Source organism: Hylaeus volcanicus, chromosome 4 (assembly GCF_026283585.1).
Source record: "Hylaeus volcanicus isolate JK05 chromosome 4, UHH_iyHylVolc1.0_haploid, whole genome shotgun sequence".
Classification (NCBI taxonomy): Eukaryota; Metazoa; Arthropoda; class Insecta; order Hymenoptera; family Colletidae; genus Hylaeus; species Hylaeus volcanicus.
This window is the reverse complement of record NC_071979.1, coordinates 6396336-6411851: the sequence shown is the minus strand read 5'-3', so window position 1 is coordinate 6411851 and position 15516 is coordinate 6396336. Positions and strand designations below refer to the sequence as shown.

Below are 15516 nucleotides of genomic sequence, written 5' to 3'. Positions count from 1 at the left end.
AATCGATCTTTCTTACTTAGTACTTTTTAAGGATCGATAATGCTAAAAATTATTATATTTAAGAAACAAAAAGAAATTGTGCAACAAGAATGTGATTAGAAGGTGTCTGGCTAATTTTTCCACATAGAAATTAAAGAATCTTTATACAAGGTGGGTTGAGAAATAATTGGGCAAGTAAGAAAAGTATTCTATAAGATGAAAGAGAATATATCAATGATTAACCAATGAAATCCAATTTCACCATTTTCAAAAAAGGAGAAGTTTTCGCATTACTCGAGAAAATTGCCCGATAATTATATTCTGAACGTACTTTGATGGAAAAATCGAGGTAATTGACGGCGTCTCACGATCGCAAAAAGAAAGCTATGATTTTCCCGCGGGTGGCGTAACGACGCTTCGAGGAAGTCGCTAACACGGCACAAGTTTCAGAGAACACTTTTACACCTTACACCAACTGCTAACAGCCCCCACTTTTTCAGCGACTCTTTTCTAAACGAACTTCTTTCTAGCTTGTAACGCTAAAATTCATCGAATTCTAAAACTATCCCGTAGTGGATAGGGTTAAGCTTTATAGGAGTAAGGATCAATAGCAAATTATAGGGAGACACGAAAGAAGGTGAGAAACGATACCAAATTCTAGTGGTATACAATATTTTACTAAATCTGTCAAGGAATCTACGAACAAAAATAAAAAGATTCGATGAAACGACGGGGTATCATCGAACAACCGTTATTATTTTTATTCGTTGATATTCGCGGGCCATTCGTTCCCTTTGCAAATATGATAATTCGGCGTTTAATTTTGTTCTAAAAAGAAAATAAATAGTTTCATTCCTGCGTCAAATAAATTTGCTCGCAAAGAAAAATTACGTTTCACGATTGTCAACGAATAAACGAGTTCCGTTGTTTCATTGGAAAGATTCAGCTAGCACAAAATATCCCTAATTTTATCGAAGAGGATAATTACCCCGTCGATGGTACTTTAGGCCTGTAGAGGCGAGGAAAGGCAGCCATCGTCGCAGAGGCAAATAAAAGCGTACCACTCAAAATTCTTCGAACGTACACGGGAAACTAATTAACCAAACATAGTATACAATCATAAATCACCGCGGTGGATTGGGCTCCATTATTATCGAGGACGTAAAATGGTTAACGCGTCGTTACCCTCGACGTGCACGAAAATCGTGTAAACCGAGGGCGAAAATGCGACCATTTCGGGGCGAGTTCAGCCCTTGCTGGGTTGTGTATCGCTCGACACTGGCCCCATATTTATAGAAATATTGTGTACGACTGAAATTCGAGCGGCGTTCGGCGTCGTTGCACGACGCATCGTCAAACGTTAATCCTCTGTTGCACGTTGCGCCCAATTAGGAACGTAATAAAACCGGTCCGGTTAGTGAACGCGAGAAAATTTAACAGACTGTTGTTTACACGTACAGGGATATCTAGTAGTTCTCAAAATTCGGTTACTTATTATTAGACTGCGAATTGTATGTATTTGTGGCGTACACTGATATGGAAGACATACATAAGTTGTACATGGTATCTAGAATATATTCTTAATTAATATGATAATATTGGTATTCTGTTTTCCGTAAGTGAATACACCTTTTGGTTATGTTTAGCATATGTTTGTTATATCTTCTTGAATCATAAATGCATAAAATTTGCAGTTTGTTTAAGAGCAAAAATTCTATTTTCGTTTATTTTAAATTTACCTCTTTGTACTTTTGGTTCTACTAAAAATTAAACAATTCTTATCGCAGTGCCGCAATTTGCAGTTGCATGCCAAAGAAGAGTTAACGATTGATTAAAGTATCAACAGAAATATGTGAAAATCGAGTTTACTTGTACAGAATTCAATTATTCACATACACCACCTTTGACTTTACAAGAATAATTTATTATATCACCGAGGACATGATTTATTATTACTCCTGATTAACCGTACTATTAATTTATTATCACATATAAACATAATTTATGAGACTATACAGATGTAATTTATATATAAGTAACCGAGGAACAGTTTCTATTTCGAAGAACGTAACGAAATTGATGCAATGGAGGGTAAACGGACGGTCGTGGGTGGGCAAGGGATACACTGCTATCTTGTTAGCTGCATAAAACGGCTTATCGGCATGGAGTGTAAATTCAACAAGCGGTTAAGCCGCATTTTAATCGGCGCGCGCGTTAACCTCGATCGCGCGAACGTTCTCAGCATAAACCGCAGCAAACTGTGGAACCAGGCGAACGCCAGCCAGTGACGGGACTAATGCGATGCATATTCATGATTTTCAAGAAATTTGATACCAAATAAGTTAATGGGAAGTATCGAGAGGTATCGGAATCTCAGGTGCAAGTGCCTGAGTAACAAGTACCAAGTAACTTTCACTATCAACTCCCTGTATCCATGCTTTTGAAGTTGAAGCTCACCGATGCAAGTAGTGTATAATTATCGAGTAAGAATTAGCAATTATTGTAAACATCTCCAGAAATGAGAAACGAAATTTAATTGGTATGGAATGGGTAGTGGAAGGAAGCATGGTACAACTTTAATTATAGAATCTAATCGGTGGAAGTAATTGCTCGAAGCTATTAAAGTTGTTGGCTAAAGTGGAATAAAACTGAGAATTAGAGAAGTGCTAGAGAAATTATAATTATCTTTTGTTCAAAAAAGGAAACGTGGTTCTGTTTAAATGGGGCTTAGTGAACTTTGATGTTGCACCTAAGAGGATAAAGTGTATAATTAGGAAGTTGCTCTGGTATTATTATCGAAAACAGGTCAAATGTGTAATTCGATCATTTGGTCGATTTTCGTATTTATAATTAACAAGTTTTACATTGAAATTCAATTCAGATACTTTGTAACCCACAAAAATATAAAATAAATAGCGATTTATTTAACTGTAATTTAAATGACTTATTCACTTTTATTTAACTCTTCTCTATCTCTTTACAACTGTCCACTTCGTACCGACTAGACTTTCTTCCCAATTTTTGGTAAATTCACAATAGCGCCCAATGCTTACTCAGTTTATACACAATTGTTATCGGCGTGAATGTATCATAAAAGTATTGGAACGTAGATGATACGTAGCGATACTTCCGTATAGAAACCAAAACATGTTGGATACTGGATGATACTTTATTATCCGGTATTAATAGTATCGACATGGTATTAGTCCCATCGCAGGGATCTGTTTACAGGCTGCTAGCACGATTAACTGCGCGCAATGTCACTGTCGTTACACGTATACTGCTCGACATATCATCGTGCATGGAAGAAAAAGCGAATCGCAGGCGTGCATCACGCCTTTCGTATCGTCGCACAGACATGCGCTGATGTTATCGGTTACCTGCGCTCCACGTGTTTCCTTGGATCACTTTTATCCACCATCTCTATCACATTCCGATTCTTTGAAACAGTAATCTTTTTCTCCTTTTCCTCTGCTCTTGTTTCTAATTACTTTCGCGTTTTTTACTTTCGTAATTATCACTGGTCTCTCGTTTCCTGTAGTCTCATTCGATTTCAAATTCTCACGTTCTTCGACTCTTTCATTTTCATGAATCGATCTTCCACTGCCGTTCTATCTTTCACTTCAGTCATTGGTAGATCATTAGTAGATTCACATGCATCTTTTAGGCTTTTAGTCCGTAGTATGAATTAGTTGAATAATATATTCCAGCCTCCAAACAAGAAATCAGAGGTAGAATTATTTAAAAAAAAAAAAAAAAAAAAAAAGAAGGAAGTGAATGGTGGGTAGTTGCTCGAGGCTATTCTTCCTTCTGGCTGACTATAATTGCATTAGCGCGCCAAACACAGTCGTATCGGTTACTCGTATGCATATCGACTGCAGGTCCTCGAGCGTTCGCAGTTTTCGCAGTCCTCCCTTAAATAAAATGCGAAATCTCGGAGGTGGCCCGTTTTACAATGAAAGGGCAGTTCTTTTATTGACGTTTCCACGATGCATTATTGCACCATCATTGCGAACGTCCGCAGTTCCCCCCCATTAATTAATGTTACAGCCGGCGGATGCAAATGAACTGCCGATTCTGCGATTATTGCTCGTGAATTATTCCAAGCGGTTTCCTCGGCAACGCGTTCCAACGACCATGGAGACATAGCCCTGAAAAAGAAAAATCGTCGTGTTTACGAGAAGCTATTATTTACTTTGCTTTAGAGTCTAGTTTAGTTCAGAATTCATTAGTTTTTAATTTAATTTACTAAATCAATTTATAGAAAGAATTCTTTCGAATGTAATTGCTACCTTTGCTAATTGGTACCTAGGTTCTTAAGATATTTCTAGGTTGAATAGTCAAATAAATAACAGTTAAATAGTTGATTGAGACTGCAAATCATCCTTTACTTTGTACGCTTATGAATTTCCCTATGATAATTTGAAGTAATTTCAACAACTGAAAGCTTGTAGTATCAGTATGGAATAATTAATTCAAATACCTTTCGTGGACGTGTTGAATTACTATATTGAATTAACGCTTAGAGTTTCTGTAATGAGTCAATTAATATCTAAATGGAATGTCGAATATTCGACGATTATTAAGCTCCTCCTTTCATTGAAAAGCGAGGTTTTCCCAATGGTATAACCACTTGTCAAGCGTACATATATTAACCATACCGATATCATTTTTTAACGTACAAAGATTTTACAATGAATTAAAAACTGTCCACTGTCGTGCTCGATGTCATTCGAAATTTGACTACAATAGAAAAAGGAACGTAGACGCACATTTCGAGTGCTCCAATTGAAATTCGTGACTGACAAAAGCTCGAAACAGTCGCGCGCAGAGCCAGAATTGGATCGTAACAAAATTGACACACTTCTGGTTACAGACTCCGTCGGCGGTTCCCAAGGTAACAGACATAAAGTGAAATACTTCATAAAATTTGAAGGAAGATTGGAAAAGCATTTGAACCTTATGCATTCTTAAATTATTTGTTTCAAAGAGGATTTTCTTTTTTACAATATTCACCATCGTCGTTCAAATACGAATACGAATACGAATATGGTATATATACGTATGAAATATAAGAAAAGGAAATGTAAAACCGAACGAAGTTCATTGCGATCCAACCTTATTCTATTCTTGCTGTAGAAGAAAATGAATTCCGCTGTTCTTGATCATAAAAAAAACAACACGAATTTGTTCGTTCTGCGGTGGAAATTGGGAAGTGAAGTGCAGTTATGAGATATAAAATTTTTACTCCTCGGTGGAACATTTTATGTTCTCTCGTTGGTACGTAGAAGTCTGTTTCTGTCGTGTTTGTGTCCTGTTGTTGATCGTGAAAAGAGTTGTTACATAATTTTGACTCGGAAGTCGTCGACACTTTCAATTTATCCAATTAGTACGCTTATTAACAGATTGATAGAGATATTACATTTTTTATGTTTTTTTTTTTATTATTAGAGACATTGCAATAATTATTATAAACATTACACTGTCCGAAGCTTGTAATGGATTACTCGAACATTAATAACTTGTTCATTAATAATGTAAGTATAAAGTAGGTTAATATTTTTATAAAAAGATATTGTTTGTACTTCATAAAATACTCCATCTTCTCAGACTACAATCTAGGCAAGAAATAGTGCTACTAATTTTTTTGTTAAATTTTGAACAGAATTTTATAAAAAAAAAACTGTGTCAATTAGGATGTTTACCTTGCACGAAAGATTTCACCAAGTCAAAGGGCAGCTTCGCAATTCGAAATACAAACAATTTGCATAATTTCTAACCCGGTGAATGTACTCTGGACGCGAGGAACGACCGGAAAGACCGAGTTCTCGGTGTCGATTGTCGTTCCGAGTACAAACGGGTAGAAATATGGGTCAAATTCCAGAATGCCTCCCAAAGAGCGAGGGTCACGTCGCCATTGGAGCACGACCTGCTCGCTCCTGCGTTTCCACAACAGAGGTTTTCTTCATTGACAAATTACCAGTCACCGTCTCCTTTTAACCGAAAGCTGTCTGTGGATTCCGGCGCGGCGTTGTCTTCGCGCTGGGAGCTAAGTAATTTCGTCTTTAGAACCGCGTTCTTTCAATTTTTCCTCGGGAAAGGCATTCCGTCCCCTTTGTCGCGGAAACGGACGTGAGTGAGGGGAGGTTGACGGCGACGACATTTTAGAGACCATGGAAAGGGCGACGCTCCAGAATGCTTGGGAACCGCTGCGCCAACAGGGAAGCTCTCGAAAACTAGCTTTTGTGCCGGGTTATCCAGCGCGCATCCTTTGCATACGTAAACAGCCGACGGATGTATCCTCGCGAGTTTTCTGCGTTTCTCCGTCACCCATGTAGCTGACGATTAATCATCGTCGCGAATACGTTCTCCAACCTCTCGAGCTCGGGGCGAACGTAACAAGAAGATTCGCGCGAATCTCAATCGCGTTCTTTCTGGGGAATTGCATTCCTTTACTAACTGATTGCGAATCGGATCAACTGTTCTTCGACTACGCAGGCTAGCGATTTTGCTGTAGGGAGAGATTGTTTTTAGCTTTCGTTCAGAATGAGATTATTTTTATTTCGGGGTGAATGAGATACCGCTAGCGACAATATTAAATTTTATATATTTTGTTGTTATATATATTCTTATGAAAGTATTAGTAATATATTCGTGAGGCTTTTCTGGTGAAAGTGAGCCAACTCGTTCAAATTATTTTTAAATACATGTTATTTAAGTCACAAATAGAGTTTTAATTACGTATGATTGAAAATGTTTTGAAAAAATATATCGTTATTTATTGATAATTTTTAGGTTGGGAACGAGTAAGATAGATTAAATAGCAAGAGTTAATTAGTAATGACCATGTAACTTTGTATCACGAGCATTAAATCTTCATGGAAGTATTGCCAATCAGTTAATCAAATCTTCAAGATAATAATGAGAGTCCAAACATGACCTCTTTCTGGCAATCTTTAATTATACATAATTGGAAGCTTCTTTTAAGTGACTCTAGTGACGTATAATTAAAAACAGTCCGATGAAGATCGCGCTTGAGCTCATTTTCATCGGGTAGACTTCATTAATTCGTTAGTAAAACTCTCAAGTAGATTTAATAAAATCTGTAAAAATTAATTTTCATTAGTCGATCAACTGGAGCGAGTTACAAATCTATTGATCGAAATGAGATTAAAGAAATGTAAGGAGTTACATTCAGTTACTGAGAATATGTAGCGATTTAAAAAAATTTTTAATTAAAAGTATGTGAAATTGAGTAATAGCAAGAATCAAGCATATTTTAACAAGGCTTTAAATTCTTATATCTTTATGAGATCATTTTTGATAAATCGCTGAGCCTTTTCCCAATAAATATGAGTCGAAACACTACCTCGTCTGTAACTAACGAACGAAAAGCATACGTACTCCCTCGGAATCTAGGGGACTCGGGTAAGTGGCTCGATTAGAATTTCTTGAACGCGTACTTGCGAAGTGGAAACCTAATTACCACGCCAAGCCAATTGAATTCGCCCCGAGGAAAATGTGTGTGAAATTAACAATACAATTTAACGCCGTGAATAAAGTCAACGCTTTTGTTTCGGACCGTGCAGAGTTTCATCCGGTGGCCTGGAGCGAGGATGCGCGTGCAAATTTCATTATCGCGGGCCGAGTGGTTCCCGTGTTTATGGTTTCGAATGATATTCAACGTTCTGTTTTGTTTCGCGAAATTGTTGACGGGAAAATTAACGGCAATAAATTCAGACGCACGCAAAGCATCGCTGAAACGTCGGAAAACTTTCGGTCGCGTACTGCATTGGACTTAAAGCTAACATTAATTACGGTTTCGTGATACCGAGAAGAATAGAAAGTATTAAGAGTATCCTGTGAGTGGAGTTCAAACTGATTTCCATTGCTAGAAATCATGAGTGGTCTATTCGTATATGTAATTTATTATTCATCTGGAAATTGAAAATGAAGAAAAGTTTTCATTAAAATTTCATGTAGCCTCGGGAATTTCATGTTTGTCGACTACATAATGGCCTGGAAATGTTTTTGAGCATAGTAATTAGCTCGCTAACTCTGCTTTGAACTGTGGAAGCTGAAATGTATGTTGTCCTTTAACAATGTTAACTCACTCATAGACCCTGTAACGAGAAACCAAATAGCTGAAGTAAATATTCGATCGTATAATCGAATCTGTTTTGAAAATATTCTAATAAATCTGGAATAAATATATCTGTTTACTGTATTCCTAAGAGGTGAACACTAATGTCCAATTGTCCACGAAGTGTTCTAGATCGTACCAATTCATGTGGGACCTTAGATTGCATTTAATATTGTGGTGTCACAAATAAAACTGCTGTGTTCATGAGATCTTTTCTTACAAAAAAAAATCTTCCATATCAATGAAACAGTTATATTTGAGACGCATGATTCAATTTATCAAGGTTCAATAGAAAATTAACTTTTTACTAGCAATTATTAAATAACTCATATAATATTACTTCCATATAATTAAAAAGAATATTCCAGCCTCCTCTTATCACTACATTTTAAATCTCTTATCAGCTTAATTTCATCTTATAATTACTTTCTTCTGCCCTAAACGGAAGTAAAAAGTTAACTTTCCCCAACTCACCTAAACGTTCAGAAAAAAGAAAGGTGACGGGATCAGGAAAGGTTATAGAATTAAAAAAATATCGCGAAAAATTAAAAATTGATATTAAAACAGTAAATTATCTAAAACACACATCTTTAATCCAAGGAACTGCGAAAATGGCGAACGCTCACACCTTCCATAAAAAGTGTTCAAGTTCAAAGACATCATTCTTATCGATCTCTACTCACATATCATCTTGTTGCTGATTTGAAAATATTTAAAAAAGAAGTATTCCCCCTCCATCGTCGACAAATCTTCTATTCACATATCATCTCGTTGCCAATTTGCAAACTATTAGAAACGCAAATCAAGCAACCAACCAATAATTATCTCTCCCTTCGTCGTCCACAAACCTTCTATTCACATATCATCTTGCTGTCAGTTTGCAAACTGTTATTAAAAAATGCAAATCAAGCAGCGAAATTTCGCCTAAACTGTCATTATCTTCTCAATCATCGAACATCGACCTTCCACCCACATATCATCTTGTCGTCAATTTGCAAATTTTATAAACACAACGTAAATCGTGCGACAAATCTTCACCCAGCTGCCTGTCCAATCGATCATTGGATCCCATTTTAATCGGCGATAGCGAAACTCTTGGAGCGCAGACGAAACAACGATCCCCAAAGCTTTATCATGAACGTGAATCTCGTCGAGGCATCGTTAAATTTCCTTAGAGAGCTACAGAGTCGAACAAAGAAGCTAGTGGTGCGCCTTGACCACTGACAAGATGGCGGTCCACGCGAATCCGTAGTTCGAAGCGAGTAAATCACCGAGCAACCGTACGGTGAAGAGATTTTAGGCCAATTTCGAGCTTCGTTAGGGGCCGAGGAATACCTTCGAAGGCTGCGTTCTGTCTACGAATATATCGCCGAACGATGATATTAATAATTAGTCAATATCGATGTTCCTTGTATCGTGCGTGCGTCGTCGAATGCGAGAGCGTCGCGGTGTCTCGACGAGTGGCCGTCTTATCGCACAGTTTTCATATCGTCGGTGTCGTTTTCCATTTTTAAGCGTTCATATCATCAAGAGAAATTGGGCGGATCGCTCCATCGCGAATACACTGTCTGTCCCAAAAGTTTTCGCACTTAACTGAAACAGACTTTTGGTCATAAAATGGTGACGGCTCTTGAAAGCAAGACGGTGGTCATATTCTGCTCAGGGTCTTGATTCAAGTCTTTTGATTAATAAAGCAGACGTGATTTTAGTTGAAAATTTGATTTCATTCATTGACTCTCTTCAGGAGGCAAAGTCTTACAAAACATTAAAAATTATTAAGACCTTTATAATTAATATTTGACATATTAAAAGACAATAGACTCATTTTAAGAAAGTTTTAAATTGTGTGGTTTTAAGGGAAACGATTTTTGAGGTAGCCTTAGTTTATGACAACTTGTATACTTTCTTAAAAAACAATTATTTAATATTCCTTAGTAAGACACTTACTATTATATTTGTGATTGGTAATTGTAATGGTATGTCCTATATTTATATTTAATTTTTATATAAAGACATTTTCAGAAAACTTCTGTCATATAAGACATTATTGTTTTTCTGTTATACAAATCTTCCACGAATGATATTTGATTCTATTTAATATCTTGTGTCCTGAAATGGACCAATCTTTTCTGTATCGCTTCAATTAATCGTATCTAAATCAGAGTGAGCACATTAAGATCCATTGCAGAGAATACCGCCCTGTATCAACAAATAGGTGTCGCCCATTACCATTTATATAAAAATAAAGATACTTTGGGGACAAACCGTGTATGACCGTGGTCGAAGTGCACAGATTTCATTAAGGCTTCTCGATCGTAGCGTAAAATTAGGGGTGCTGGTCGAGCCAGCGATTAGCGTTTAAGCAGAATTAAAGGAAGTATGTTGTTAAGGCCTAATAATAGATAACGGACAACTTGTTAGCGGTGTATACATAAGTACACGGTATTTTCGTTGTTAAGTAAACGCTTGTCAGAATTATACTCGCGAAGCGATGCTACTCCACTTAGATGTATAACGTATGGTAACTAATCAGTTGTACTTAATTAGCCCCCGAGTGCGTCTCCGTGCGTCGAGGGTCGACAACGTGGCGAATTTACCAACCCTTCGTAATCCTTCAGGCAGTTTGCATCTCTTCTTCCATTCCTGATCGTAGCTATCTCGATTTCAACAACTAACACATTTACGTTCATCGTGTACAAATATCATGTCCTTTCTTTCATCGAAATCTATAAGCCCTTGATAATTTTTTATTGGTATATGAACTTTTTGCAATAAACACCACGTATCTTGACGACGACCTGTATTATTTATTATTGGCAGGTGAGAAGAATGCCACTTTATACCAGCAATTTTGTAAACAAGTACTCGCACAGTCATTAATATATGTTAATAGTAGTATTAATAATACAATAGTTACTATAATTTTTCATTTTTCTCATTGCTCACTGTTGCCAGCATTAATTAAAATAGTCAGAGTACTACAGCCGTGTCATAACGTGTCTTGTCACTCTACTAATTGAACGTTGTTATCCCTTTCCTTTTCCGCAATGTAAATCTTTACAATTAAACGCAATTTCTCTTTGCAATTTCCGCACAGTTGTGACACTATTTATTTGCAACGCGAACAATTTAATTTCCTGACATCCCATGGAAACGCTCGACTGACGCGATTAAATCGTCGCTTACAAAATTAATTCACGTTGCACAATTTATCGCGAAAATGTAACTTCAAATTAAATCCTGTTTCGCTTTCAGCCTCGCAAGAACGCGCTGATAATAATTTCACAATATTCATAACGTTCGATTAAGTGGAATAAAAAGGGCTTGTAGTTCTTTCAACCGAATATAAATTTCGATTCAATTCTATCGCGCGAAACATATTTCTATTCTTCCAATACATTTTCCGTAATGAAACGATAATTTTGCAAAATGACCAACTCGGTACCCGTGTCAAACGTTTAATTACTCTACATTTCGTCCTTATTGAATCCGTTTCGGGAATATTGAAATTCTATCGGTAACTCGTAACCTAATAAACGTTTAATAACAGTAATTAATATAGGAAAAGGAAATATGACTGATTTTCTATACAAACTCTCGCTAAGAAAATAAGGAGAATACAAAAGAGACTTACGGTATAAGTAACAAATAAAAACTAAAAATTATTCGTATCGTGCTTTGATAATATGAATTGAATCAGACATATTTCCACCTCGCTTTCTATCAGCTACCCCTGCTAATATACAATTGACAAAGGAGTGAAGATGCATTTCGACCCCATCGCATGTCACATAAAATCCTCGAAGATCCACGTAACACACACGCGCCTTCTATCTTCCCCCATCTACTTCCATTCGAGCCCATTTTCGTTCCTCCGGATACATTCCAAAAAATTGCATCGCGAAACCTTTCGTCCTTTGGACGAGCGAAAGTTCGCGAACGCTTCCCTATTTTTGCTACACGACTTTACAACCGCAACGACTGTCCCAACCGCGCGCTCCGGCGAGAAATTAGCTTCCCCTACGGGGGACACATCGTCAAAGGGAAACAACAAAGTCCGCGTAGCCCCTCGGTATCATCGAGGAGACGCCCTCGGTGGCGCCCACTTCGTGGCTAAACGTGAACAAACAACCGAGGCGAACAAACGAACAGAGGATGGAAACAAACGCATTGATACAAATACTCGTCACGCTCCAGTGTTGTCCAAGCTTCTCGTGGCGAATGGAGGACCCCCTTGTCCGCACGGCGAGAATTAGGGCAGCGAACGACGATAGGGGGGTTCGGCGACACCGTTGAGAAGATAGGAGAACCGTCAATGGCGGATAAAGGGACGAAGATACCTGCGGCTCTAACTCTAAATACTTATACTTGTTACGCTATCCATAAGTTTATATTGTATCTCTATCGTGACAGAATTTACGAGTATTATACGTGATATTATATTTATACGGGCTGTTACACACTATCTCCAATCTTCCATTTCTCCGTGCGACACCGGGCGAACGAGAGAGAACGAGAAGAGGCGCAGGCGAGTGTAAACGCGAAGAAGAGAAACGGAAAGAAGGTCGAGAGGGAGATAGCTGGGTAGAGCGATGTTGAAAACGAGAAGGTCCGTTTTCCTGGACCCCGGGGTAATGTAATGTTCTCGCGAAACGGGGAACGCTTGGATCTTAATGAAGCTTCTCGAGTAAGAATCACGAGCGATACTGTACGACGCGGTAAGGAAAAGAGGATAAGACGAGTGATTTCGATTAAGTATACAGGAATCCTTTCGCCTCGAAGAAAGAAGGATGTCCGAGTCCTCCAAACAAGCATGCACTACAGTTACAGTGGTCCTCTAATCTTCCAAATTTTCTATTAACGATCACGTCACAGATCTCGCTCTGATAGACAAATTAGCGAGAGATGAAAAAGATGTACACGTCAGAGAGATGGATCGTTCGGGTGGTCTGGCTGGAGTGGATCATTGATCATCATAGAGATCATCCCCTCTCTCGAAGGCAACATTGGATTAGCTGAGTCCATTAAACGGGGTCGTTCTTCTCCAGCTATAGGAATGAAACTCTATAAATCCTCCGAGGAAGTGAGCGATGCAAAAAATGTGCTCATGAGAGAAAATTTACCAGCAGCTGGTTTATCTTGAGGTCGTGTAATGTGGTTATAAATGTCCTGGCAAGAGTCTCTCAATCATCTCTTGTCTCGAGGAAGACACAAGGTTATTGTACAAGGGTATTACCTCGAGATATTAAATAGGGAAGTCTTTCTCTAGATTTTTAAAACTGTGAAACTTATTCGTTGGCTTTTCTATTGGAGTCTATTAATCGTGTTTTCAATCGAGAACCTAAAAAATTTAATTTCAGAAGGCTTTTAATGTATTAGGTATTAAAATTAACCCTTCGGCCTACGATTTACTATAGAACCGTGCCATAGTCAGGTATAAAATTCCTTAGGCACTTTTGTACGACGTGCCTGGCTCTTTCATATTCGACTCAAATTCTATACCACGAGTCTCACGCGTTGTTATAGACCAAAGGGTTAATGCCGTGCTCTTTTGAGGTAATGTCATTTATTTATAAAGAAAAATCGTACAACATTCCAAAACGAATTTCCAAAACTTCTAGTGCTCTTGAAATGTTGTGCATATGTTTCTTAAATTATTATAGCAAGTGGTAACCTAACCACAATGCAGAAAATATATTCGAAAGGGGATGTCCATCTTCAACCACGATGTTTCCCAGATCTATATCCAAAAGTCTCGATTAATGACGAGGTTGAAAAGCCATTCTTGAGAGGTAGCTAGAGGTAAAAAAGATGTACCCGAGAAAGAGATTAACCAGGAATCGCTGGTTCGCATTTGGCGCGACCGGGGGACGAAGTGAAGGGGGACCACTGTCACCTGAGACAAAAACGCGCCCGCAAACAATGGCGGAAGAAACGGACGAGGCGACAGCGTTTGGAAGAAAACGATCCGAGGGAGAGGAGGTCTTAATCTGAGTCAACAGCTGTGGAACGGTTGGGCGAAGAAAAGAAAAGAAAGGGGGCGGCGCGGCTGAAAACAACGGGGATTTCTTCGTTTTCTGTTCGTCTGTCGGAGTTAACCAACGAACGACTGCGAGCTACTTCCTCTCGAGCTCTCTGATCCGTGCTCGACTCTCCGTTTCATCCGGAGCTTTTCTTACCCTTAAGTCGACGAAAAGAGACTGATTTGTGTACGGGGCAAAGCATTGTGCGTGCGCGGCCACGGAAGAGGAGTGACATTTTTTTCTTCCCCCCAATTTGCTCGCGAAACGTCGAAACGAATCGATCGAGGAACGCGCTCGATCGTCGGTCGTTGAACGGCTCTGACGCGTTCACTTCCGTTTCCGTGGCCGCGCGTTTCCAAAGACTGTATACAATATTTTTTTCGTACGCCTGCGCCGTCGTTCGCGCGTACGCGCGTTCTCCGTTTGGTTTTTCCTCGAACTGTTACTAGGCTTGTTTTTTAATAAACTTGTTTTTTTGTTTGTTAGAACGGCAGCGGACCTGGAGGCGAATCCGGCGGACGGGGGAACGGGTGAGTACACGGCGATGATTTGTATTATCTGTTGAATTTCAAATTGATGTTATTTCGTTTCATGTAATTCAGTGGTAAAAAATTAATAGGTAGTTCCTTAGTGACTCATAGAGATGTGCTGGTCGTTATGTAGGTGGAGAATAGTTTATTATTCAAAAATTTAAAGAAAGAACGAAAGAACTCCTGCTCTTTGGTTTCTGAAGAAAAGAAACCGAATCTTTCCGATTTTATATAAATGATATAGCTTCACTGTATAAATAGAATGATATATAAAAGCACTTTTACTATGTATATACTGTATACATGTATTTACTATAGTAAAAAGTCCTTTTTCATTTGTCAATCCGAGGTTTCGTTATGGAAATATAAGCAGTTGTTAATAAAAATGAAGGATACTTCTTGGAGATGAATACCTGGTGCCAATACGAATCAAAAAGTCCTTTACCATTTTTCGATCTGACTCTTCGTTGTCGAGATATTCGCGGTTAAAGTTTCTAGGTGCTCGAACGCATGGACCACGTGGAGAGCGCGAGCGCTGAACCCTGTACTGCGTGACGCGAGCGCTGAACCCTGTAAGTCGCGTAACTGCGTGCGCGCGAGCGCATAGTCACGTGCGGGAGTCGCGCGCGCACCCAGAAGTAAACAAACCCGAGCTCCGAGCGGGCCGCGTCGACAGTCCCAAACATGATAAACTTCAATCGCCTACATCTCGCTAACGAATCATCGGATTGAAAAATGGTAAAGGACTTTTTGATTCCTATGCACATGAATAATTGATCTTAGGAGGTTTTAAATTTTTATTATTACTCTATATAGTAAAATTAAGGGGATATTGGGCATC

General features: G+C 38.5%; 1 protein-coding gene across 1 annotated transcript in view; it reads left to right on the top strand.

The window, feature by feature from the left end:
- The window catches only part of LOC128875020 (uncharacterized), a 225830-nt gene that overhangs the window by 122758 nt on the left and 87556 nt on the right, over nucleotides 1–15516 (top strand). The window contains exon 4 of the mRNA XM_054120303.1: nucleotides 14632–14675. Coding sequence (XP_053976278.1) covers nucleotides 14632–14675 — 44 coding nt within the window. The remainder of the gene's footprint in view (nucleotides 1–14631; nucleotides 14676–15516) is intronic.